The sequence below is a fragment of the Podarcis muralis genome, chromosome 12 (genome assembly GCF_964188315.1).
Source record: "Podarcis muralis chromosome 12, rPodMur119.hap1.1, whole genome shotgun sequence".
NCBI classification, from domain to species: Eukaryota; Metazoa; Chordata; class Lepidosauria; order Squamata; family Lacertidae; genus Podarcis; species Podarcis muralis.
Genome location: NC_135666.1, coordinates 57266847 through 57292121, shown reverse-complemented (window position 1 = coordinate 57292121; position 25275 = coordinate 57266847). Strand labels below are relative to the sequence as shown.

General features: G+C 44.8%; 1 protein-coding gene across 1 annotated transcript in view; it reads left to right on the top strand.

The window, feature by feature from the left end:
• Positions 1–25275, top strand: part of AOAH (acyloxyacyl hydrolase) — a 94584-nt gene that overhangs the window by 23834 nt on the left and 45475 nt on the right. Inside the window, exons 3-7 of the mRNA XM_028751318.2 lie at positions 2280–2375; positions 6995–7061; positions 9416–9515; positions 14345–14401; positions 20569–20639. Coding sequence (XP_028607151.2) covers positions 2280–2375; positions 6995–7061; positions 9416–9515; positions 14345–14401; positions 20569–20639 — 391 coding nt within the window. The remainder of the gene's footprint in view (positions 1–2279; positions 2376–6994; positions 7062–9415; positions 9516–14344; positions 14402–20568; positions 20640–25275) is intronic.

Here is a 25275-nt window from a genome sequence, read left to right as displayed (position 1 = left end):
TTGAAATCCAGGAAGGATGAGACAGAGGCTTGCATTCAGGATCCTGCACTGAAGACTGCAAGCAGAGGTGTTGCGACACAGGAGACCGTTGGACTTGCACCATCCATGAAAGCATTGATATATCTTACGAGATATCGGCATGTCCAGAAACATGATGCAAATTTGTCTTCCAAACCCTGGGTTTCTTGGAAGCCACTAGGCGTAGTTCCTGATTGGTTCATGATGGGATTAGCAGGGATTAACTGTGCTCCCGAGTTAGTGTAATACGGTGGCAATGCACAGGGTCATCTAGCAGTCAGGACTCGGTGCTTTTGCTCCTGTGCTACCGGGCACTCTGCCTTCCCTAGAAACCTAACTGATTAAGAACAGGAGGAGCAGATGCAAAAGAATTCAGGGCTTTCTGTACCCTTATCAGTTGTGCAAAAGGGATAATTTCAGCAGCTACACCTAATAAACTGCACCCCTGCTAAAATTCCCCCTTTTGCACAACTGTTATAGCAGTCCTGACCTCTTTTTCATCTGACCACTCTAGTTGTCTTTTGACTCCACAAGCCAATCCCTGGTGACCTAGTCCAGCGGTTCTCAACCTGTGGGTCCACAGATGTTGTTGGACTACAACTCCCATCATCCCTAGCTAGCAAGGCCAGAGCTCAGGGATGGTGGGAGTTGTAGTCCAACAACATCTGGGGACCCACAGGTTGAGAACCACTGACCTAGTCCTAATTGAGAAATCTACTATACACCTTAGGGACGCGGGTGGCGCTGTGGGTAAAAGCCTCAGCGCCTAGGGCTTGTCAATCGAAAGGTCGGCGGTTCGAATCCCCGCGGCGGGGTGCGCTCCCGTTGCTTGGTCCCAGCGCCTGCCAACCTAGCAGTTCGAAAGCACCCCCAGGTGCAAGTAGATAAATAGGGACCGCTTACTGGCGGGAAGGTAAACGGCGTTTCCGTGTGCTGCGCTGGCTCGCCAGATGCAGCTTTGTCACGCTGGCCACGTGACCCGGAAGTGTCTCCGGACAGCGCTGGCCCATGGCCTCTTGAGTGAGATGGGCGCACAACCCCAGAGTCTGTCAAGACTGGCCCGTACGGGCAGGGGTACCTTTACCTTTACCTTTACCTTTACTATACACCTTACCAGCTAGTTGGCTCAGATCTAGGGTTTTTCAAGCTTCTGCTATCTAGCATTATGTTTTAGAAGGTAACCTCATTATGTTGCAAATGGATTGGAGAAGGTTTTGATTTTATAATTCCTTCCTTTCATCTAGGAAGCTTAACTTATTGGTATTTTCCTGCCATTGGTGTGTTGGGTTCCTCTGCTTTGCTTCTTTGACTGTTCATCAGGTATGAAGAACTTCTGGTCCAGTGTTTCTCAAACTTGGGTCTCCAGTTGTTGTTGGACTACAATTCCCATCATCCCTAGCTAGCAGGGCCAGTGGCCAGGGATCATGGAAGTTGTAATCCAACAACAGCTGGGGACCCAAGTTTGAACACTGTGCCTGGTTCCTCAGGTTTGCTATCCCTACTGTACAGAGGGCACATCCACTTCTCACTTCCTACTTTGGATTTCTCAGAATAGTGAAGAATCCACAACATATTACTGTTTTCTGTAGCTCCTTGCTTCCCTACTTCTCATACCCATAGTATGAATAGTAATCTCATAATACAAGACTCCTGATAATCTAGGTTACAAATGCACTTCAAATCATGGTTATGGTAACTAGTTTGTGGAGATAAGTGTTATGTACTGAAGTTCTCACCCTGGGCCAGCAGGGGGATACTGTAGATAGTTTTCACTCAGGTCCACATATGCAAATAAGGGATTGAAAGTGACGTTCAGTGATTGGATAGTTACAGAAAGTGGTTGCTGTTACGTTGTAGTGGAGCTCTATATAAGCAGGCTGGCTGAACCCTTCAGTTCAGTTCTGTTCTGGCCTGTGAATAAACAAGAGCTGTTTGAAGAATTGCTGTGTCGTCTGATATGTTCACTCACAACTTAACAATAAGCACAGTTAGCATGAGCACTGGTTTGTATCAGGAACTAAAACAGGAAAATGGTGCTGCTGAAAGGAATGGACTTCACATGAATGGCTGACTCCCGACTAGGACATCGGAGTTTGCTAGAAAATGCTCTTCTTCCTCCCAACAAAGGAAAGTTTACAAAACACACTTTAATAAATAATGTTTGGATGACCTGAATTTTCTCCCTCAGCAAAAAAGGAGAACTTTTTAATTTTAAAATCAATATGAGTAACAGGAATCTTTCTTTCTCCTTGCCTTTGCAGGATGTGTCCTTGTGGTGTCCATAATAGAACAGCTTGCTCAAGTCCACAATTCTACAGCAAAAGAAGCTCTGGAGAGGCTCTGTCGCTACTTACCTGGTAAAAAAGCAATGTACCATATGTTGGTCTGTTCAGTGATTATTATGAATTCACACTTATGACTGCAAATGTTGCACTGCTATTATTAGTCGCAACTTGGCTTAATGCAACTGAAGGCTATCAAAGCGTTATACATGGGACCTATTTTTACTTCCTTAATTTGACAGCAATTCAGTGTTTATCTTGTTTAAGGGTGTAAGAATAGCACTAGTGATTCAGATAGAGGGCCACCGTATGTAATCAGTAGAAATGTGGTTCTTTCTCTGTATTCCTTTAGGCCAGCAGTTCTCAATTTTTTTCTCTGGGCCACACTTTCAGAATAAACATTTGCTCGTGCCACGCTGATTTCTTTCGTTTCTCTGTTCAAACAGTGATTCTGGATCACAACTAAGATTGTCCTCAGCATCATTTGATGCTTTCGCTCCCAATTTGAAAATACAGTGGTGCCTCGCAAGACGAAAAGAATCCGTTCCGCGAGTCTCTTCGTCTTGCGGTTTTTTCGTCTTGCGAAGCAACCCCATTGGCGGCTAAGCGGATTAGCGCTATTAGCGATTTAGCGCTATTAGCGGCTTAGCGGGCTTAGTGGCTAAGCTGTTAAAAGCCTATTAACGGCTTAGCGGCTTTGAAAAAGGGGGGGGGGGAGCAAAAAAAAAATTGGCGAGACTCGCAAGACGTTTTCGTCTTGCGAAGCAAGCCCATAGGGAACTTCATCTTGCGAAGCGCCTCCGCGACGGAAAACCCTTTCGTCTTGCGGGTTTTTTGTCTTGCGAGGCATTCGTCTTGCGGGGCACCACTGTATATCTATCCATCTTCTGCAAATGAAAACATATTTTGATACTATACTATACTATACTATACTATACTATACTATACTATACTATACTGTACTGTACTGTACTAAAATGTTTAAATGTTTCTTTGAAGAGTCTTTGAATCTTCCTGCCGTGCTTGCCACCTTCTCTTGCCACACCCTTTGAGAACCACTGATTTTGGATGTAGATGGACAGGATTATTTGAGTGGTTCCTGTTGGGGAAATATGTATTACGCACTTAGAAAAGTATCGTGCAAGGGAGAAGACTAAGCTAGAGCACACATCCCTGACATTAAAAGTTTATATATGCAGGGGTTTTTTGGTTGCCCCAGTCCATTCCAATATGCGTTTCTAAAACATGTGCTGTCTGCAGTGGTACAACACAGAGAAAACGAACTATTCTACACTGGTGCACGCTGAGATATGTGTGTGTTTAGTGAGTTATTCACCATGATCCCAGGATAACTTTCCTAGATTTATTATTATTATCATTATTACTATTACTATTATTATTGTTGTTGTTGTTGTTGTTTTCTGTCTTGGTGAAGCCAGGAAGAGACAAAAAAGAGAGGATGTGCCCAGGCAGGTAGGAAAATATACAATGGAACCTCAGGTTACATATGCTTCAGGTTACAGACGTTTCAGGTTACAGAATCCGCTAACCCAGAAATAGTGCTTCAGGTTAAGAACTTTGCTTCAGGATGAGAACAGAAATTGTGCTCTGGCGGCGCGGCGGCAGCAGGAGGCCCCATTAGCTAAAGTGGTACCTCAGGTTAAGAACAGTTTCAGGTTAAGTACGGACCTCCAGAACGAATTAAGTACTTAACCCGAGGTACCACTGTATATTGCTAGCTGTCAGGTCACAGTGGGAGTGTCTCTCACAGAGTCCTCTCTAGCCAACTTACAGGAAAACTCTTTGAGCTTCTGCTCCAACCATGGGCCTATCTAGCAATACAGGAATTGTTGGTTTGATTGCACTTTAAATATCCCACACCAAAGGAGAGTAACAAAAAGCATCAGTAGAAGAATAATCAGAGGCAGCAATGCCTTACAAAGTACTCACTTTGGGGACAGACACTAGCTAGCTTTTTAGAAGAACTGGACAAATGAATGGAGGACGTTCTCCATCACTGACAATTTGCTGTTACGGGAAAATGTCAGGACAGCTCCTTGACAGATGCTGGGGGAGAGCTTCAGGGGACGGATCCATCACGTTCTGCTTATGAGCTTCCCAGAGGAATCTCACTGGTGATTCTTCCGTTCTTATGCTAATCTTCTCTTACTGCTACATCTCCTAAGCCAGTTTTTGAGGAGTGGCAGTTAGTCCTTTTGAATATTTATGAACAGGATTTGTTATGCCCATAAGAATTCTGCGCATTAAAAATTATTGTAGCCAGATGATATTTTATGTCTCCTTTCTCGATGTTGTGGCAAGAGAAGGATCATGGCTAAGGGATGTGTGTTTGTGTTATAAATGCACAGCTCTCCATCTATTGTTCTTTGTAGGAGGGCATATTAGGGAATTGAACATCTCCAATAACACTTGCCTTTTTGGCAAACATTTCTAGCAGTGCTTTAAGGAACCCATTTTCTCCCCGCCTTCTCCTTAGCTTTATACTAGGAGCATGATAAGAACAAGAAATCTAGTGTTAGTCAAGGGCACAATTTTAACTGGCCAAATTAAACTTATGCAGATTAACCGTAATGTGAAAAATGGACAGAGAGGAATTCTCTTTATAAGGAAGGACAATGAGGTAGGCTAAAAGCTCAGATGAAATTCAGATGACTCACCTCAGATCAGAAGGAACAACTGTGTGCTTTGAAGTTTCATAAAGAAATTGTATGACATGATTCTTTTCTTTCTTTAAAAGGTGTTTTTCTTTTTAATTTTCTTCTTTTACATCTTGCCACCTTGCACCTAGAACATTCAACATGCCCTTTTAAAGCTACTGAGAATGTAGATTTTTTTAGCAGCTGTACTTGTCCTTTTGTACTTGTTTCTGTATTTGCATATTTACTGATCCAAAATACTTGTTGCATGCTACCCCAATCTCTGAGAGGTGTACATCTGACTGTTTAAACCCACTTGTACCTATCTTTCCTTGCTTTCTTTAAAAATAACCTGTGATATTCATTAATTAACTAACAGTGATTTTTAGAGTGTCTTACAACTGGAACTGCAAAGTTTCGTTGGTAATCAGTAGGTTAATCGACTAAAGATTTATGGTGGGGGCAAATTTTAATTGGTGAGGCCATGAATGAGTTTGAAGGGCACTTAAATATATACATTTGTGGATATATATCCTGGTTTCAGTGTGCTGCTTTTAATGTGGGGGCAAATTTTAATTAGTGAGGCCAAGAATGAGATTGAAGCACACTTTCGTTTGTTTTTAATTATTATTTTGTCTTTGCACTGTGTGATCTCAGGGGGAAAAGAATATATTAAAGACAACCTTTCTGTCTTCCACATGAGTGATAGCAATGAAATCATCTCAACAGAAAAGGCAGCTACGTTAAGGCCTTACTAATCTGCAAATCTGTTTAAATGCAATTGTTTACATGATCACTTGCTTTAAAGGTAGCTAAATAGTCAACTAATAAATCGTCAGCCAGTGGACAGCTTTAGTCCATTTATCCTCACAAAAATCTGTTGGGTGGTTTAGGCTACAAGATTCCTTGCTCAAGGCTGACCAGGACTCAGCCACATTTGCACTTGTCCCGTTTTGAGAAAACATAGGTATGAGTAGTTTTCCACTTGCTCTGCTCCTTTCCCAGGGAAAGCCTGGTCCTAAGCTCTAAATCAAAGCAAACATCAATCTGGAGAAAATACGAATTGCCATTTGCTCTAACTGAGCACTGAAGACATACCACGCAAATATCCTGCTTTGAGCAGGACATTCTGGATTGACAGAAGCCGCCCCAGAAGCTTCCGGCAACAGCATAGCTGTCAACCTTTCCTTTTTTTGTGGGAAATTCCCTTATTCCAGTGCCATTTCCTGCTGCTTCCCGCTGCTATCCTGGATTGTTAGATATCCCGTAGACTGTCCCCAGGACAGGTGAGGCTGCTGATCCCATATTTTCAAATCTGAAAGTTGACAGCTATGTGCAACAGGCCAATGCTGAAAGTTGTGTCAACGGAAGTATAGTGTCTTCTGATTGAGGGACGTCATAGTCCTGCTGTATTCTGCCTTTGTCAGACCACACCTGGAGTCCTGTGTCCAGTTCTGGAAGCCACAATTTAAGAAGGCGTTTGACAAGGTAGAATGTGTGCAGAGGAGGGTGACCAAGATAATAATGGGTCTGGAAGCCAAGCCATATGAGGGACAGTTGAGGGAATTTGGTATATTTAGCCTGGCAAAGAGGAGATATGGTAGCCATCTTCAAATTTCTAAAGGGCTGCCACATGGAAGATGGAGCAAGCCTGTTTTCTCCTGCTCTGGAGGCTAGGACCCAGACCAATGGATTCAAGTTTTTAACTAAACAAGAAGAGCTTTCTGTTTAACAGTGGAATTGGCTCCCATGAGAGATGGCGGACTCTCCCACCTTGGTGGTTTTTATGCAGACGTTGGATGGCCCTATGTCATACATGATCTGGTTGAGATTCCTTCATTGTAGGGAGTTGGACTAGATGACCCTCAGGCTCTCTCCCAACTCTACAATCCTATGATTCTATGAAACAGGATGCTGGACTAGAAAGACTCTTGCTCTGTTCCTGCAGGGAACCTCTTGGCTTCTTAATGGCATTTCGATGTGTTCAAATAGTCTTTTAAGTATATGCACTCACTTTTTAAATGTGTTGTTTTCCAGAAAAGTTGCACTTACAAGGGGCATGCATTCTGACCGCTGAAATATTTGGACCACATATAATTAAGTTGTGAGTATTAGCATGTCATAAAAGTAAGTTAATATGTATACTAAGTAGCCATTTTATACGGAGGCTAAAATGTTCATTTCCAGTTGGTGCCTGACAGGTGTCCAGATTCATCCATCATTTTATTTATGTTGTAAAGTTGCTTGCTGTTTACCCTTATTATACCTTTCAAAATCTTTCTGGGTTAGTCGTTCTCCTTCACTTTTTAAAAGGGAACCATAATAATGACATAGGTAAAGGGTAAAGGGACTCCTGACCATTAGGTCCAGTTGCAGACGACTCTGGGGTTGTGGCGCTTATCTCGCTTTACTGGCCGAGGGAGCCAGCGTACAGCTTCCGGGTCATGTGGCCAGCATGACTAAGCCGCTTCAGGCGAACCAGAGCAGCGCACGGAAACGCCGTTTACCTTCCCACCGGAGCAGTACCTATTTATCTACTTGCGCTTTGATGTGCTTTCAAACTGCTAGGTTGGCAGGAGCAGGGACTGAGCAACGGGAGCTCACCCCATCGTGGGGATTCAAACCACCGACCTTCTGATCAGCAAGCCCTAGGCTCTGTGGTTTAACCCACAGCGCCACCCATGTGACATAACCAAGCTTAAATGAGGTTGCATCACACCAAGAAAGCCAATGATGTAGGGCAGAGGTTTTCAACCTTTTGAGCCCATGGCTCCCTTGACCAACTACATTCTTTCTGTGGCACCCCTATGGCGCTCAGGAGCCCAGTTGGTCATGCTTGTCTGCAGAGCTGGCAGCCTCTCATCCCTTTTCAAACACCCTCCCTTGTGGAGTGTGTCCTCAACCTTCTCTCTGCTCCCCTCTCCTTGGGAGTCCTCTGGGCGGCCGCAGATGCTGCCCCTGGCCTCTGAGTTGCCCCTCCCTCGGCCCCAAATAGAGGTGCCTCTTCAGCCTGCCCAAGCACCCCTGGGTGAGCCCCAGAGGCACCATTCGCCTTGGGAGCTTGTAGCTAGGGCTGCTGCCACAAACAGCTGTGCAAGCCTTTGGGAGGCAGAGGCATGAGAGGGCATCAGAGGAGGGAAGCAAAGAGGGACAGAGGCTAGTGTTGACCACAGCACCCCTGACCATCATTCAAGGCACCCCAGGGCGGCACAGCACACACTGGTTGAAAACCACTGTTGTAGGGCCAGGGATCAAATCTGGAACCTTCTGCATGAAAAAGCAACTGCTCTGCTGCTGAACTACGCCCTTCCCCAGATATGTGCATGTGTGCAATACCTAATACATATTTGAGGATCCTCTGTGTTGCACCAAAATATAAGAGGATGTTTGTGTAACACAGCTCTGTGCTCTCTTGTTTGACAGTGGAGTTGCTTAGCAATTATTGGTCTGCTGGTGAACGTAAATTGAATAAATTGAACTGTTCTAGCTAAACTAAAGGTAAAGGTAAAGGTACCCCTGCCCATACGGGCCAGTCATGCCAGACTCTAGGGTTGTGCGCTCATCTCACTCTAGAGGCCGGGAGCCAGCGCTGTCCGCAGACACTTCCGGGTCACGTGGCCAGCGTGACAAAGCTGCATCTGGCGAGCCAGCGCAGCACACGGAACGCCGTTTACCTTCCCGCTGTTAAGCAGTCCCTATTTATCTACTTGCACCCGGGGGTGCTTTTGAACTGCTAGGTTGGCAGGCACTGGGACCGAACGACGGGAGCGCACCCCGCCTCGGGGATTCGAACCGTCGACCATGCGATCGGCAAGTCCTAGGTGCTGAGGTTTTACCCACAGCGCCACCCACCACCTAGCTAAACTAGCTTGCAGTTAATGTAATTTTCTTCTTGTTTCCAATTTCTGACCTTAATCCCAGCATTTCAGAGCCTTGTAAGCTAACGTAACCTCCTTTCACGTTAGTGTTGGTGAAGTGAAAGCTTGGTGATTATGTAATTATATATCCTTTGAGTACATAACCTAAAAATGAAGCAGTTCTTCTATAATCAAGTAATTCAGTAATATCATATTGATTAATATAGCACACATTCAACGGCAAGTCTGACCCAGACTTGGTAAAAGTCAAGAGGATCACTGAGATCCACCAATATGAAAATCAGTGGTATACTTTTAGTCTTTGTCTTTCCTGTAATTTGCTAAAATAGGGACAGCCATTCTGATGTTTCATTCAAGCACAGCATATATCCACTGCTGCAAAAAGGTTTATAATCTAGGGCTGAAAATAATCACAACCCTGTCAAAATCACCGAGCTATGGTCAAATGGGCTTACAGTATATTAAAATGGATCTTAAATTGTTTTTTTTTTTTTTAAGATTTACATTTCCACTGAAGGAGCTGTTATTTAGTCAAAAGAACCTAACTGAGTCTTTGCTTTTTGGCATCATTTCCTTTCAGGATGGAACACAAAATGAACCCAGATGTGGTGTGCCATTCCATTGGCTTGTGCGAGCGAAAGGCGGGCCAACCGTTTTGTCACCTGTACCCCCCTCCTAAGGTGAGTTCTGCTGGGAAATGAAAAGCCATCTTTAAATTTCTTGTTCGTAAGAGTCTATCCAAGAAAGAGGGCATCGCTCTTTCAGTCTCAGAACCACTGATACATCAGTGAACAACTTTTAATCTGAATGAAGCATTGGTAGGTTAAGCCAATGGTCAAATGCGTTAAAGATTGCACCTGTCACTTGGTAGCTTTCTTCATGCTTGTACTTTACCTTTCTTGCATCCCTTTTTGTTCATTCATTCATTCATTCATTCATTCATTCATTCAATTTCCCCCCTTACTTTTCTTCCAAGAAGCTTAGCAAGGTCCCATGCCTCCCTTCATTTAATCTTCACAACACCCTGTGATGTAGATTAGGCTAGGAGATTGGTTCCAAGTCACTCCCAGCATCTTTGCAATGGTTGGACTAGCAAATACCATTTTATTTCTAGAACAGCATAACTGTTAAATTTATAGCAAATCACATATCAGTTCTATTTAATGGCATTTCTATTGGAGAAGAGATAGAATAGCTTTCCATATCTTTGAAAACACAGACTCTTCTGAGATCAGCAAAGATGCAGCGAATGCAAGGATCTTTGTTGGGTAGACTCTGAATGCAGACCTGGGTTCCCAGTTCTTTGGGGAGACTTTGGGGAAGAAGAACCATATGCAACCAGTGATATAGGTTGACCTCTCTGCATCTCTCCCAGCCAATCTGCAAACTGTCAATATGGTGGTGGCCGGTGCTATTTTTCTAGAAAAAGAGGTGCCGGAATTCCCCATGGACACCTCCCTCGTTCCCTTAGAATGGTAATGGCACCCACCTGAAAGGTGCCAGAACTGAGTTCTGGGGAGTTCCAGCTGAAAAAAGCTCTGGTGGTAACTATTGGATGCCTTAAAAAAGAGAAAGAGGAACTCAGTTATAGACTGACCTCCCCTCAGCGGACTGCTAGTCATGACTGTTAAGTCCAATCTCCTTGTTCCAAGGCAATATACTTCCATTTCAGAGCTGTTGGGGAATGCTATGGGGTACAGCAGTCCCCATTGTGCCCCTTCTGTGATACTCCCAGAGGCAACTGGTTAGCTGTTTTAAAATGCAAAAGCATGATCCTTGATCCAATGCAACAAGGCAATTTTTAATATTCTTAAAAATAGCTTGGTTTGCTCTTTGTAGTGGAATTAAACCTCCGTGGCTCATGGGCATGTTAATGAAATATTCAGAATGGATGTAGGTACCATTGAAATAACGATCACACCACAAGAGTTGCAGTGTCTGATTCATGGGGAGAGCTCCAGGCATTTGTGCAGTCTCTTTGCAGCCGCTGGGAAGCTCGACATTTCTTAGGGCCTGCCATTCCGGCCATCCAAATGACTAGGCATACCGAGCACTCAAGCAGAAAGAGAACTTTGGTTTCCCTGCCTTCCCTTCTGGCGAGAGATATTTCACTTGCTTCGTGGTTCGTTCTCAGGCTGCAGTGTGACATTTGACAGAATCGGACGTTACACAGGGGCAGCAAACGTTGAACGGAATAACATATAGCAGCTTCCCCCAGAAAGCGGCAGATAATTTTCTATACAAATCTGCTTTGCTTGTAACCAGTTGCCCGTGTCATGGCCTAGAAGGCAACACCTTATCATGTCCTACTGAGATCATGCCATCAAACACTCCTTAATACCCAGGACTATTCACATATTATTACTACCTGCTCTGTTGATTCTTTTCCTACGGTTCAGACTGGTCTTGTGCCCCTTCCTTCCTCCACACAAGACCTGAAATGTGTGATCTAGGGACTTTGCATTCATAGCTGTACACGTGTGGCTTCTTTCCCCTCGAAAAACTGTGGGAAATTATGTTGCTATTCCAACTACAGTCATACCTCGGGTTAAAGACGCTTCAGGTTAAATCTTTTCAGGTTACGCTCCACGGCGACCTGGAAGTAACGGAACGTGTTACTTCTCGGTTTCGCGACTCACATATGCACAGATGCTCAAAATGACGTCCAGAGCATGCGCAGAAGCGGCGAATCGTGGTCCGCACATGTGCTGATGCGCAGACGCGGGTTGCATTCTGCTCATGTTGCGAACAGGGCTCCGGAACGGATCCTGTTCGCAACCAGAGGTACCACTGTATAGGTAGCCATATGTCCTGACTGAGGCAGTCAGCTCTGCTACTGTTCTAGACTGTTCTTGTTATTGTTCCGTTACGCATCCATTTTGGCCTGGTCTCTTCTCTGAAATAGCTTGACATCCTAGTCTCCAACTGCCCCGGAAATGCCAAGACTGTCATAAAATCCCTAAAGCCGTTGAGGCTTCTCACCTGGTCATGCCGAGTCCCGAATTCCCATCCTTGTTGAGGAACGCCAACTGGAAATGGCTTCATGTTGGGAGAAGAGGTGGGAATAGAGAGCTGCCGACTGAGGCCACCTTCTCCTCCTCTCTAACACCTCCTTTGCCACCATTCCTGGGAGTCAGAGGGAAGAGTCTTGTGCCGGGTCCGAGGGATGGAGCCAGCCCAGCCAGCCCACTGGAAGAGTAGCAACAGGCTGCCACGGGAGGCTGCAACTCTCTGGTCTGGCGGACCCCTAGCCACTCACCCAGCTGGCCATGCCAAATAAAAACAAGAAGGAGAAAGTGAGCCCCGTATTCCAATAGTTTCATTCAAAAAGTGGTCTTCAGCCTTTCAGCGCTTTGGATTGAAAGCTAGCAATTACATTCTTCTTCTGTATTATAGAAGGCCATAGTAAACAAACAGATGGTCCTTTTTTAATTATTTCCATTAGGCAGAGTGCACAAAAATGTTTATGATTATTCATTTATTTAGATTTCTAACACACTCTTCATTAAAAAATAATCTCAGAGCAGGGTACGATATAATAAAGCTAATGCATAATAAAATATAAATTGTGTGAAACAAAACACCATCAGCATCGTATGATGCTGTGTTATATGTTATATAATAATAGTATGATTTTCCCCCACTATTAATCGCTCTCTATCATCTTATTCTCCATAAAGCTGTTTCTTGGAGAAGCTCCACAAAAACGTCATGAAGTACTTTGCACTTCCCAACAACCAAAATGGCAACAACTAAAAAGCAACTCCAGTTGGCTCCTTATTACATTTTTCCAGTCTAATGTGATTAGGGTGATGCAGAACTAAAACCAAATCATTATCCTTACTTTAATACTTTCTTGTAAGTGGCCCATTACCAGGGCCATCTTAATTAGTAGGACGGTGTGACGGATAGCAGAGTCTGGTGCTGCAGTGCCTCTGAATCCCACCAGGGGGCTGAAGCCTCTCTCTGATTGGCTACCAGAAGGGGGTGGAGCCAGCGAATAAAAGGAATTGTAGCTTTGTGAGGAATAGAACTCTCAGTACCCATAAACCCTTAAGAAACTACATTTCCCAGGGTTCTTTGGGGGAAGCCATGACTGTTTAAGTGGTATGATACTGCTTTAAACATATGGCACAGATGGGGCCAAAGATTAGAATCTACCTTTCCATTATTAAAACCAAATTTTGGCTGAGACTTTTTGGAAGCACGTAAAAGAATAAAGTAAAGAGTATTGACAGGTACTTGCTGTTGCACAGGATCAGGCCGTGCATGAGCAAGTTGCTGGATGAAATCACAATGTGGTTTTCCAGATCCCTGTGGACTCCATGCAGGGCAGTTCTTACAGATCAGTGGAGCTGTTGACAAGTACCTAGAGATGTCTGCAGATTAAAAATGAGTCCCCTTGCCCACTCCAGTTAAATCCAGGTGGCCTGCTGTGAAAGCTGGGCTTTAATATTCTTATTTTTCCAGTTTGGAGCAGATCCAGTGAGTGTTGTCCTGATCATTAGTGATGAGGAAGATTCTGATTCCTACATTGAACACTCCATAGGTTGCATGGAGATATTGTCCCCACTTAGGAAAAGTGGAGGTGAAAGTGAATTTAATTTGTAGTTCCTTACCCCCATGGGGAAATGGACAAGCTTTTTACTGCAGCTGTAGCCTGTGATACTCCACCATGGGAGGGTTAGGGATCTTGTGACCCTCATGGGTAGGCAAACTAAGGCCCGGGGGCCAGATCTGGCCCAATCGCCTTCTAAATCCGGCCCACGGGCAGTCCAGGAATCAGCGTGTTTTTACATGAGTAGAATGTGTCCTTTTATTTAAAATGCATTCCTGGGTTATTTGTGGGGCCTGCCTGGTATGTTTACATGAGCAGAATGTGTGCTTTTATTTAAAATGCATCTCTGAGTTATTTGTGGGGCATAGGAATCCGTTCATTATTTTTTTTCCAAAATATAGTCCGGCCCCCCCACAAGATCTGAGGGACAGTGGACCTGCTGAAAAAGTTTACTGACCCCTAGATTTTTCTAGACTCTGACTCCCACAATCCGTTACCACTGGCCATTCGGGCTATGATCAATGGGAAGTGTCCAAAAACATCTAGCAGACCAGAGGTTCCCTACCTCTCTGGTATAAGGGATTCTGTCTCACTGAGCATACTTCCACAAACTCCCGTAAGCGCACTCCAAAATCTAATCTCTGAATACCACCCAACAGAAGTTTGTTTTCTGTGGCTAGCAAAGCTTACTTCGGATATGAACCGTCAGCCTTAAGCAGATTTATATTCCCTAGCATGGACAAAAATAAAAGGGCTTGCCGCTAAATAAATGAACATTTACAAATGGAATGTGATGGAAGGTAATCAAATAATTGATGGTGGATCCAGAAAGAGATAGTTGATTGTGCCCTTGCAGGCACGTTCTTTATTCCCTGCCCAGCTAAGCCTCAAAAGGTAGGAATTTTCAGAGTGTCAATAGGAATAATATGCTGCTTTCTTTTTCTGTTTTAGATGGGCTTCAATGTGGCTATAAAGGAATCAGAAAGAATGGTTGCAAATCAGTTCAAGGTAAGAAAGGCTATTTTCACCATGATTGTGCCTAATCAGAACTGGTTAAGTCTAAAGCCAGATGAATATAAAATATTCAGAAATGTTCCTGAATAAACATTAAGCATTGTGGAAAGCCTTGCTTTTACTGCTGTGTGAAGGAAAATGTAACCATTAAGGATAAAGGAATAACAACAAAAAAAGATATTGAAATGGGGACCCAAGATAAAAATATATATCAAACACAAAAGAGATGTCTAGGTGTCGGGGGAGTTAATTATAGGAACTTCAAATGTTCTACTGAAAGATTCTCAGGTAGAAATTGTCAATTACAGACATTTATCCCTGGCAAGGATCCATTGCTCTGCGCTTGCTATCCTCCTCCTTTTCTCCTTACTCCAGTTTTGACAGTATGTAAAGAATAGTGGTTTTCCAGTTTAACATCACGCCTAAAATGTTAAATCCCAAATGTTCCTGCCCTTGGGAGAAGAGCTGCGCTCTTCCTTCCAATTTATATATGTTTATTTATTTATTTTGCTATGGGCTAAGCTTTAGCTCAATGGAGAAAAATTACCTTCACCTTTTTGGATTTGACCAATTCTGACACATGTGTCAACATTGCTGAGCTAGGTGGACCAGTGGTATTTTATTTTATTTTATTCTATTCTATTCTATTCTATGCTGTTCTATTTATTTATTTATTTATTTAACTTCCATATCTCCCATTGTCAGAAAAAAGGAGGAAGTTTATGACATAGACCACAAAGTTAATACATAACATGATATCTGTCCAATATAAGAATCAAAACAGCTATATAAATGCAATTATAAGTGGAGGAAATACATAACAGCAGTGGTATAATACAGTATGATATCAATCCTGGCATGACTGCACTGGTTGCCAATTAGTGTTCATGCCCAATTCAGAGTGCTGGTTTTGACCTAAAAAGCTTTAAACACCACAGGACTGCAGTTCTTCAAGGATCGCCTCTTCCCTGTATGAACCAACCGGGACCCTGCAATCATAATTTGAGGACCTTCTTTGTGTGCCTCCTCTACCAGAGACCCGGAAGGTGGGAAAAACATGACTAGGACTTTTCTGTGGTGGCTCCTGTTTGTGGCTCATCAGGGGCATTATAAATAAATGCAAATTCTCATAATAGCAGCAACATAAAAAATAGGAGGGACACGAGTGGTCTAAACCACTGAGCCTTGGGCTTGCCGGTCAGAAGGTCGATGGTTTGAATCCCTGTGACGGGGTGAGCTCTCATTGCTTGATCCCTGCTCCTGCCAACCTAGCAGTTTGAAAGCACATCAGAGTGCAAGTAGATAAATAGGTACCACTCTGGCGGGATGGTAAACGGCGTTTTTGTGCGCTGCTCTGGTTCGCCAGAAGCGGCTTAGTCATGCTGGTCACATGACCCGGAAGCTGTCTGTGGACAAACGCCAGCTCCCTCGGCCTATGGAGTGAGATGAGCGCGCAACCCCAGAGTTGTCTGTGACTGAACCTAACGGTCAGGGGTACATTTATGTTTAAAAACTAAGGGAGGGAAAGATCAGCAGCAGGGTATGTAAAATGCAATACAATACAATAAAATAAAATGTGCAAACACAGAATCTTCACTCTAACCAAAAATAGCTCTAAATCGTGGCACCAACACAGAAAATGTCTGACCCTCCCAGTTCTCACCTGAGACCTTTCCTTCCCCTTCCCAGTTTCTCCACCATGGGAGCATTTTCCTGTGCTGCTAAATTCCTACATTGCTTTCCCATGCTTAGGCATTCACTGCTGCCTTTAAAATTGAGATGAGGGTGTAAAACATCGCATGGGAAGATGCTGTTTGAACTCCAGGTATGCTGATCTCATGTTACCTAGTAGCATAGGAGGAAAGCAAATCCATTTGCCTTCGGGCTAGATATACTTTCACTTTTATGTTTCAGCTGAGCTGTATGGTTTCCTCCCTGTTTTCTGTGGGTATTTGATTGCAGTGCAAATGGTTTTCTTTTCTTTCTTTTTCTGCTGTTTGCAAAGGAATTATGATATTGCTGCTTCCCAGGTTATTGCTGTGAAGCTGGTCGCGGAAGTAAAAATGTAGATTTCTAATTAATCCCTAGGTTAATGCTGAACAGTGATTCCAGGGCAATAAACAACACCCTGTAAACAAGCATTTTCAACTCAAGTTTAGAAGCAGCTGGAGGCATGTGAGCATCTTCAGATAATTATTACCTGCTCTGCTGCCACAAATTGCTTGGAGGGAGAGGGACGAAACACGAACAGAACAGAAGTTGCACATCCAAAGCTTGGGCCCCGTCTGCACTATAAATTGAAAGCAGTTTCATACCACCTTAAACAGTCACAGTATCCCCCAGAGAATCCTGGGAATGCTTGTGCTCAGAAGTCTTGGGAGACCCCTATTCCCCCAAGGAGCTACAATTCCCAGAATTCCCCAGGGAAGGTTAGGTGAAGGTAAAGGGACCCCTGACCATTAGGTCCAGTCGTGGCCGACTCTGGGGTTGTGGTGCTCATCTCACTTTACTGGTCAAAGGAGCCGGCGTACAGCTTCTGGGTCATGTGGCCAGCATGACTAAGCCGCTTCTGGCGAACCAGAACAGCCTACGGAAACGCCGTTTACCTTCCCGCCGGAGCGGTACCTATTTATCTACTTGCACTTTGACGTGCTTTTGAACTGCTAGGTTGGCAGGAGCAGGGACCGAGCAATGGGAGCTCACCCCTTCGCGGGGATTCAAACCACCGACCTTCTGATCGGCAAGTCCTAGGTTCTGTGGTTTAACCCACAGCACCACTGACTATTAAATCTACTCTGAGAATTGTAGCTGTGTGAAGGGAATAGGTGTTTCCCAACAACAGTGCAGATGGGGCCTTAGTCTCTTTTCTCTTTTCAGATGATACCTTTATACTGCAGGACTTGCCATCTGCAGATTTGGCTCAGAAGGACCCTGTCCAAGACCAGGGGAGCTACTGGCAGTCAGTGTAGGCAATACTGAGCTCAATGGAACAGTGGCTTCATAAAGCACCAGAACTGTGGATGCTGTTTTGCAACGTTGTCAGAGGGGGCCTCATCTTCTCTCATGGCAGACACGTTGCCTTTTGAGCAAATGAAGATAAAGCTTTTTCCCCATTTTTCAGCCCATGCAGAAGCTCTGCCTGTGGGGCCACTTAAATATAGTGGATGGAGAGAGAGCTGAACTAGGGGGAGCTGGATTTGAATCCTTGCTCAGGTCTAAAACAGCCACGCAGAGAAGAGATCAGGGGCACAGATAGTAGCTCCTGCAAAACGCAGGTCAAGGAGTAGTCGAAGTAAACCAAGGTTTCAGTAGACATTTTCCCAGCAATAGATCAGGGGCACAGATAGTAGCTCCTGCAAAACGCAGGTCAAGGAGTAGTTGAAGTAAACCAAGGTTTCAGTAGACATTTTCTCAGCAATGCTGGTGGCATTTTGGGATGTGTGGGAGTGAGTAGACTAGCAGCGGTGCCTGTCAAAAATGTGAAGTGTTTGATGTTAATGCAACTTTGAGAAGTAGATTTTTAATCTACTTAAAAATTTGAAGCCGAAAAAGGAAAACTTTTTTAATGCTACTTACAGATAGGTTTAGACATAAGTATGTCAGTGAATGTGGGGCGGGGAGGGGGGGGATGCAGTGCTTTATATTTATTCGAAGTGGGAGTTTCTCCTCCCGCACAGTTTCCAGATTGGCTTGTCTTCCTATCTGAGCTGCCTTTAATTTCAAAGGATTCATAGCACAAATGCAAAATGTCACGACTCAGTCTGAAGCTGAAAAGCGAGCAAGTTTTCATGTTCCAAAAATCCACAGCCGCCCAAAGGGCTTTAAGAATATATCCTGGAGGTTATGTTCACATGAGCAGGGGAAATAGTGGGCATTGCCAGGGGGTGGGGGGCTGCGCCCCCTAAATCAAGTAAATAAATAAAAATACTTAATGGATCAGTTGTGTAAGATAACTTGGTGCTGCCCCCCCAACATAAATCCTGGCTACGCCTATGTGTTCCATACAAACACACATATACATAAATACAAATTACTGTAATGAAAAATCATGCCTACATGACTTAGAAAATGCAACCATATTCTGGTCGTAGCACATGTCTCAGAATGTACTGTGCTGTAATAGTGGAAGGGTTATATGAAGACAGCCAATGAATGACACACAAAAAAGTTACATGGTGTTTTGCTACGGCAACTGAGTATAGGAGTAATTTTTTTGTGCCTTTTGTGTTGCATCCCATAGAAATGGAATATATAAGCCATATGGGATTTTTCTCTTTCCTTTGGATGCATGGTTATCTGAGTGTATTGTCTGGAACTTCTACTCAAGAATGCTATAATAATAATAATAATAATAATAATAATAATAATAATAATAATAATAATTTATTATTTATACCCCGCCCATCTGGCTGAGTTTCCCCAGCCACTCTGGGCGGCTCCCAGTGTTAAAAACAGTACAGAGTTACATATTAAAAACTTCCCTGAACAGGGCTGCCTTAAGATGTCTTCTGAATGTCAGGTAATTATTTATCTCTTTGACATCTGCTGGAAGGGCGTTCCACAGGGCGGGCGCCACTACCGAGAAGGCCCTCTGTCTGGTTCCCTGTAGCCTCACTTCTTGCAATGAGGGAACCGCCAGAAGGCCCTCAGCGCTGGATCTCAGTGTCCGGGCTGAATGATGGGGGTGGAGACGCTCCTTCAGGTATACAGGTTCCTCTGTCAGGTTATCAGGGCAAATGTGCCTGTTTCATTTTTTCACAGCAAACCTAATGCAAAGTGAATAGTTCACAGTTCTTCCGTGCTCCTCATATGCTTCAAAATCATGAAATGCAGCATATGGACAAAGGGCCATTATTCTTTTAACGTGACAAATTATATGGTTCTAGCCCGGAGCTTATCACAGTGGTCCCAGATATTGAAATGATCGGCTCTTCAGATGATTGAATGCATGTACCATGGATTTATTTGAGGATGGATGCCCAAATGATGGACATTCATAAAGATTTATGGCATGCGTACCTGCATTCATACAACCCCACCAACAATGAAAACCTCATAGCCTGAGGGCAGTTCATGCCTTTCATATCCTAGTGATGAATTTCAACAGATGAATTTATTGTTTTCATATACGAGATGAAATTCACCATTTATCAAATCACATTTTAAATAAGAAAGCCTCTTATTTCAATGACAGCATTTCCCATCGAGGGAAAGAAATATTTTTCTCCTCTCTTAATATTTTAAAGGTAGAGTTGTGCTTTTGAATGTGAATGTTGATGTTGGTCAAGCTGAAATTTCAGTCACGCATAGCCCCAACCACCAAGGTGGTTTTAAACATTTGTGATGAGAAGGTTTTCATTCCCTCCCTCCTCTTGGATCTAAGGCCTGCTAAGCTCGCCAACTCTGGAAGGCTCTGGGACGCTCTCCTGAGATCATACGAGTCCCTGCAAGATCTTGTGCAAGCATCACTAACCTTCCAGAGCCAGTGCAGCAAGCAGGCCTTGCCCCAACAAGGAAGGCTGAGAGCACAAAAGCTCTTTTCTTAAACCACAGAGCCTAGGACTTAGAATCATAGAATCATAGAATCATAGAATCATAGAATCATAGAGTTGGAAGAGACCACAAGGGCCATCGAGTCCAACCCCCTGCCAAGCAGGAAACACCATCAGAGCACTCCTGACATATGGTTGTCAAGCCTCTGCTTAAAGACCTTGCCGATCAGAAGGTTGGCGGTTCGAATCCCTGCGACGGGGTGAGCTCCTGATTCTTCGTCCCTGCTCCTGCCAACCTAACAGTTCGAAAGCACGTCAAAGTGCAAGTAGATAAATAGGTACCGCTCCGCCGGGAAGGTAAACGGCGTTTCTGTGCGCTGCTCTGGTTCACCAGAAGTGGCTTAGTCATGCTGGCCACATGACCCAGAAGCTGTACGCCAGCTCCCTCGGCCAGTAAAGCGATGTGAGCGCTGCAACCCCAGAGTCGGCCACAACTTGCAGTTACTTGCTCAGGCACGGGCTTGTCTCTCCCCCAAAGTATCCTCAAAGTTTTTTTTTAGAGACTTCCTGCCAGTGGTGAGATGGGCAGAGACAAACCCACATCCTGGATCCCCGTTCTCCCCTACAGAGAATGAGCTAATCATGCTAAGTTTGCTTTTCTCCTCCTAGGAAAACATTCATTGGTTATCAGGCGTGTGTTCACTTCCTTTTCTGAAGCGGCTGTGTGAGAAAATCCAATCGTATGTATTATTTTCTTTTTTTAAAAAAAAAATCTTTATGCTACCCATTGATTAAAATATATTTTTAGTTTACTGCAGAAGGTACATATTGCTCAGCGGCCCAGGACACACACACACACACACACACACACACACACACACACACCACTTCTCAAACAGCATAATTCCTCCCCATTATATTCTCTGAGAAAGGAGATATAATCGGCCGGATAATGTTGGTGCCACAAGAGCCCTTTGAACACTTACAGATCAAAATGCTGTATTCATAGCTATGTTGCCATTTGTTCTCCTTGTACTGATGTTAAATGCACTTTTAAATCTTGCTGTCCGTGTTGGCTTTGTGACTCAGTTCCACTATATAGAAGGCCTAGAAGCTGGAAATCTGTTAATAGCCACTTAGTACACAGGTTATTAGTACACAGGTTAGGGACGTGGGTGGCACTGTGGTCTAAACCAAAGAGCCTAGGACTTGTCGATCAGAAGGTCGGCGGTTCGAATCCCCACAACGGGGTGAGCTCCCGTCAAAGTGCAAGTAGATAAATAGGTACCGCTCCTGCGGGAAGGTAAACGGCATTTCCGTGCGCTGCTCTGGTTCGCCAGAAGCAGCTTAGTCATGCTGGTCACATGACCCAGAAGCTGTACGCCGGCTCCCTCGGCCAATAAAGCGAGATGAGCGCCGCAACCCCAGAGTCGTTCGTGACTGGACCTAATGGTCAGGGGTCCCTTTACCTTTACCTTTTACACAGGTCATAAAAAACACGTGTGCTGGTGCTTCTTGAAAATGTCACTGTAGGGTAAGATTTGTGCAAAATTTGTGTAATGTCACATTTCGTGAAAACGTTACTGACTCCCTGTATATCAAAGATTCTAATGCCAGTACTATGAAAGAGTAACTGATATTATCAAGGATGGATGCAATAAATATAGTGCGAGTTAGAGGCAATGTCTGTGTACCTTACAGTGGGGACCACCAGCCCTTTCTACATCGAGGTCCACATTCTTTTGGGGGTAGTCTCTCAAGGGCCACTTGCCAATTGTAGGTGGAGCCAAAGTCAAAGAGAGGCAAAAGTATTATCCAGAATCTTTTTCACCCTGCTTCAGTTTTCACTATAGAAAATTGGATTAGAATTTCCAATCTTGTGTCAGTCTATTCAGAAGTCCCACTGCATTTGATGGGGTTACTCTCAAACACTGGCGGAGGAAGGGGGCGGGGGAGTGCATTGCCCCCGGCACCGTTGGGGAGGGGGGTACCATCACAGCTGCCCTCCGACATGCGCCACGACCCCCCACTGTGTGCCATGCCCCCGGGACATGCGCCAGCCACACCCCCACCTGCTCTCCACCCCCGGTACTGGAGCATGCAGCTTCGCCACTGCTCTCAAATAAGTGTTATGGGGGGTGAATGATAAGAACAGTCCAATATAGATACTGTTCTGGAAAGCAAATGAAATTAATTCTTTTCTGACTTTAGTGTGCTAGACCGTAGCTGTCAACCGTCCGTTATTTGGTGGGAAACTCCCTTATCCCAGCGCTGTTTCCCACTGCTGTCTCTTATTGATGATGTCCCGTAAATTTCCCGGGTTTCAAAGGAAGCAGCTCCTCTCCCTCCCTCCCTGCTGGCCAGGGAGGAGGGAGGCTCCAACTGTGTTGCTTGGCTGCGTTGCTCACCCAATAAGGAGTCTAAGAACGACTGGGGGGTGGAGCTTGCATGCCTTGTGCTGATCAAATCGGCCGTGTTGCCCAGGGACTCGCTTTGCTCAGCGCTTCCCAGTGGAGAGGTGACGGAGGTTTTCCTTGCTGCATCCCCTTTGCCGGGTTGCTGCGCTGTGGGAACCACCGCTTGAGGCTTCGTTTGGCTGCTGGCTGGGCTTTCTGCCTTTGGCTCGGAGGGGCTCAGAAGTTGAAAATACCTGTGCTCGGAATCAGATGGATACATCATTGATGGCCCGCTCACCCTTGCCGGGGGAAAGGTCTGTCTGGAGCGGGGGCACATGGTGGGAAAAAAGGAAATCCCTTATATTCAAGGCTGCTGGTCCCTTATTTTCAAATCTGTAAGTTGACAGCTATGGGCTAGACACACACTATATGGCAGGAACAAGCCAATTAATGATCAGACAACTGGGTGGGGTTCTTTCCCCCCAAGACATATAAGCCGGAAAGATGTTTATTAAAAAATCATCCATTTATTTTTATACAGTAACATACTGTTCATTCCAGTTGTTCTGCAGCTGCACCAGGAGGGGGGAAATGGTTTCAAATGTAAAAAAAAGGGGGGGTGGACAGAGAGGAAGGCACACTGATGGCATGCTAGAATTGGGGCCACTTCAAGAGGTATCAGAGGCTGCATAAAATGAAGTCAGGGGCTGCATGTGGCTCCTGGGCCTCAAGTCGCCCACCTGTGCCTTGTAGAAAGAAAAGGGGAAGCAGGACTAAAGGAAATTATTGATTCTAATAACTCAGAGCACCTGGCAGCACAGATATTTTTTATCTTTTAACTAACACCATGCGGTTTATGTCATCTCCTTACTACATTGTTTATGACTCTTGCTCTTGATTTTAGCAGAGTAAGGAGGAAAGCTAACGGACCAAAGAAAACCCCCAAACAAAATCTCATTTTAAACAAGCGTTTTAGTGTCGGATACAGATTTACTGCATAAAATCTGTGATACTAAATCCCAGGGCTTGAGAGTGAAAATCATCCAAGAAGAAAGTAGAAGAAGCTCCCACTTGTGATAATAAAAGGATATAGCCTTGAAGCAGGTTTCTGAGGAAAAGGTAGTTTTTTCTTAAAAGCATATTTTAAGCCAAGACTTAGGTACCTTTCTGAAAACCATTCCCCCCCCCCCCCAACCTTCAGGAGTTGGGCTAATTTCATACTCTAGAGCAGGACTGGAGTATTGGCAAAACCTATTTGGTGTTTCGCAACTTTCTGACTAGTTGCAGGATCTTAGCCAGACCTAGCAGAGTAAACGCAGAATCCACGGAAGCAATTGGCAACTTGGCTGCAGACAGGATAGACGAAGCAGGAACCAGGAACTTGTAGTTAGATGTTTATTATATACAGAGGACTATTTACAGGAACAGAACACAGATCTTTTGCTAGCTCTCTCTGACACGACTCACAACTCCTACACTGACACACTGAACCACTGAACTCCAAACTACCACTTAGTAGGTCATTAATTATCACTCCCTTGAGAGAGCTTGACCAATCAGGGAGTGGTCTCCATGTCTCTGTTATCACCAGGCAGACTTACTCCTTCAGATTGCCTTCTGGCTGTCTGCCAAACCTTAATTGACTCTGTGTGAGTAGCTGCACAGGGACGCGGGTGGCGCTGTGGGTTAAAGCCTCAGTGCCTAGGACTTGCCGATCGAAAGGTCGGTGGTTCGAATCCCCGTGGCGGGGTGCGCTCCCGTCGCTCGGTCCCAGCGCCTGCCAACCTAGCAGTTCGAAAGCACCCTCGGGTGCAAGTAGATAAATAGGGACCGCTTACTAGCGGGAAGGTAAACGGCGTTCCGTGTGCTGCGCTGGCTCACCAGATGCAGCTTGTCATGCTAGCCACGTGACCCGGAAGTGTCTCCGGACAGCGCTGGCCCCTGGCCTCTTGAGTGAGATGGGCGCACAACCCTAGAGTCTGGCAAGACTGGCCCGTATGGGCAGGGGTACCTTTACCTTTACCTGGGTAGCTGCACGTACACAGTTTCCCAACATGGAGGGCCTTGGGCCCTTCAGATCTTGCTGAAATATAACTCCCATCATTGCTAGCAAGCATGGCCATTGGTCAGGGATGGCAGGCAGGACTAATAACTTAAAGCTGCCATACATCCGGGTTTATCGGACTGACAAAATGGTGTCCAGGCAAATTTTAATTTGGACCATATGTCCATACTAGGGCTGGGCCGGTTTGAAGTCCATATTGTGATACTGGTTTGATAATTTTTGACCTGGCAATATATCACGAATCATAGTGTGTGTGTGCGCGCGCATGTTCGCGCGCTATGGGAAAATCACAATATGGGGAAAACCTTGAAGCCAACCAGTGCCTCTACATAGCTCCATCCTTATTTCAGACTGTGATACAGTCAAACCTCTTCTATGTCTGCCTCCACTTATGCCCATTTCGCTCAATGTCCATGGCAACCCCGGAAGTAACCGGTGGGTTTGCCGCTGTTCTCGCATGCGCAGAAGAGGGCAATCACCGCCTGCGCACAATGGCGCCTCTCCCAGCAACCTGTTTTGACCTCCGGATGGACCTCCGGAACGGATTATGGTCGCAGGTAGAGGTTCCACTGTATATCAATATATCACAATGTTTAGCTGTTGGTATATCAAGAAGTTGAAAACCAGATATCGCCCAGCCCTAGTCCATACCTACGAGCTGTTCTCCATCCAGAAAGTGATGTTCACATGAGCTAGGGCCTATACTTATATGGAACTCCACAGTTACAGTGCCAAGGATGAAGGAAAGCAAGAAAAAACTATCTGTAGCTCTGACCGCCACTCTGCTTGGATAAGCTATGTGAAATTCACGTGTGGAAATGTTGATCAACAGAGGCTGATGTGCACAATGATCCCCAACCAACTTGCTCCAGATACATGTAAATGTTGTCCTGGTGCTCACAATGACAAATGTCC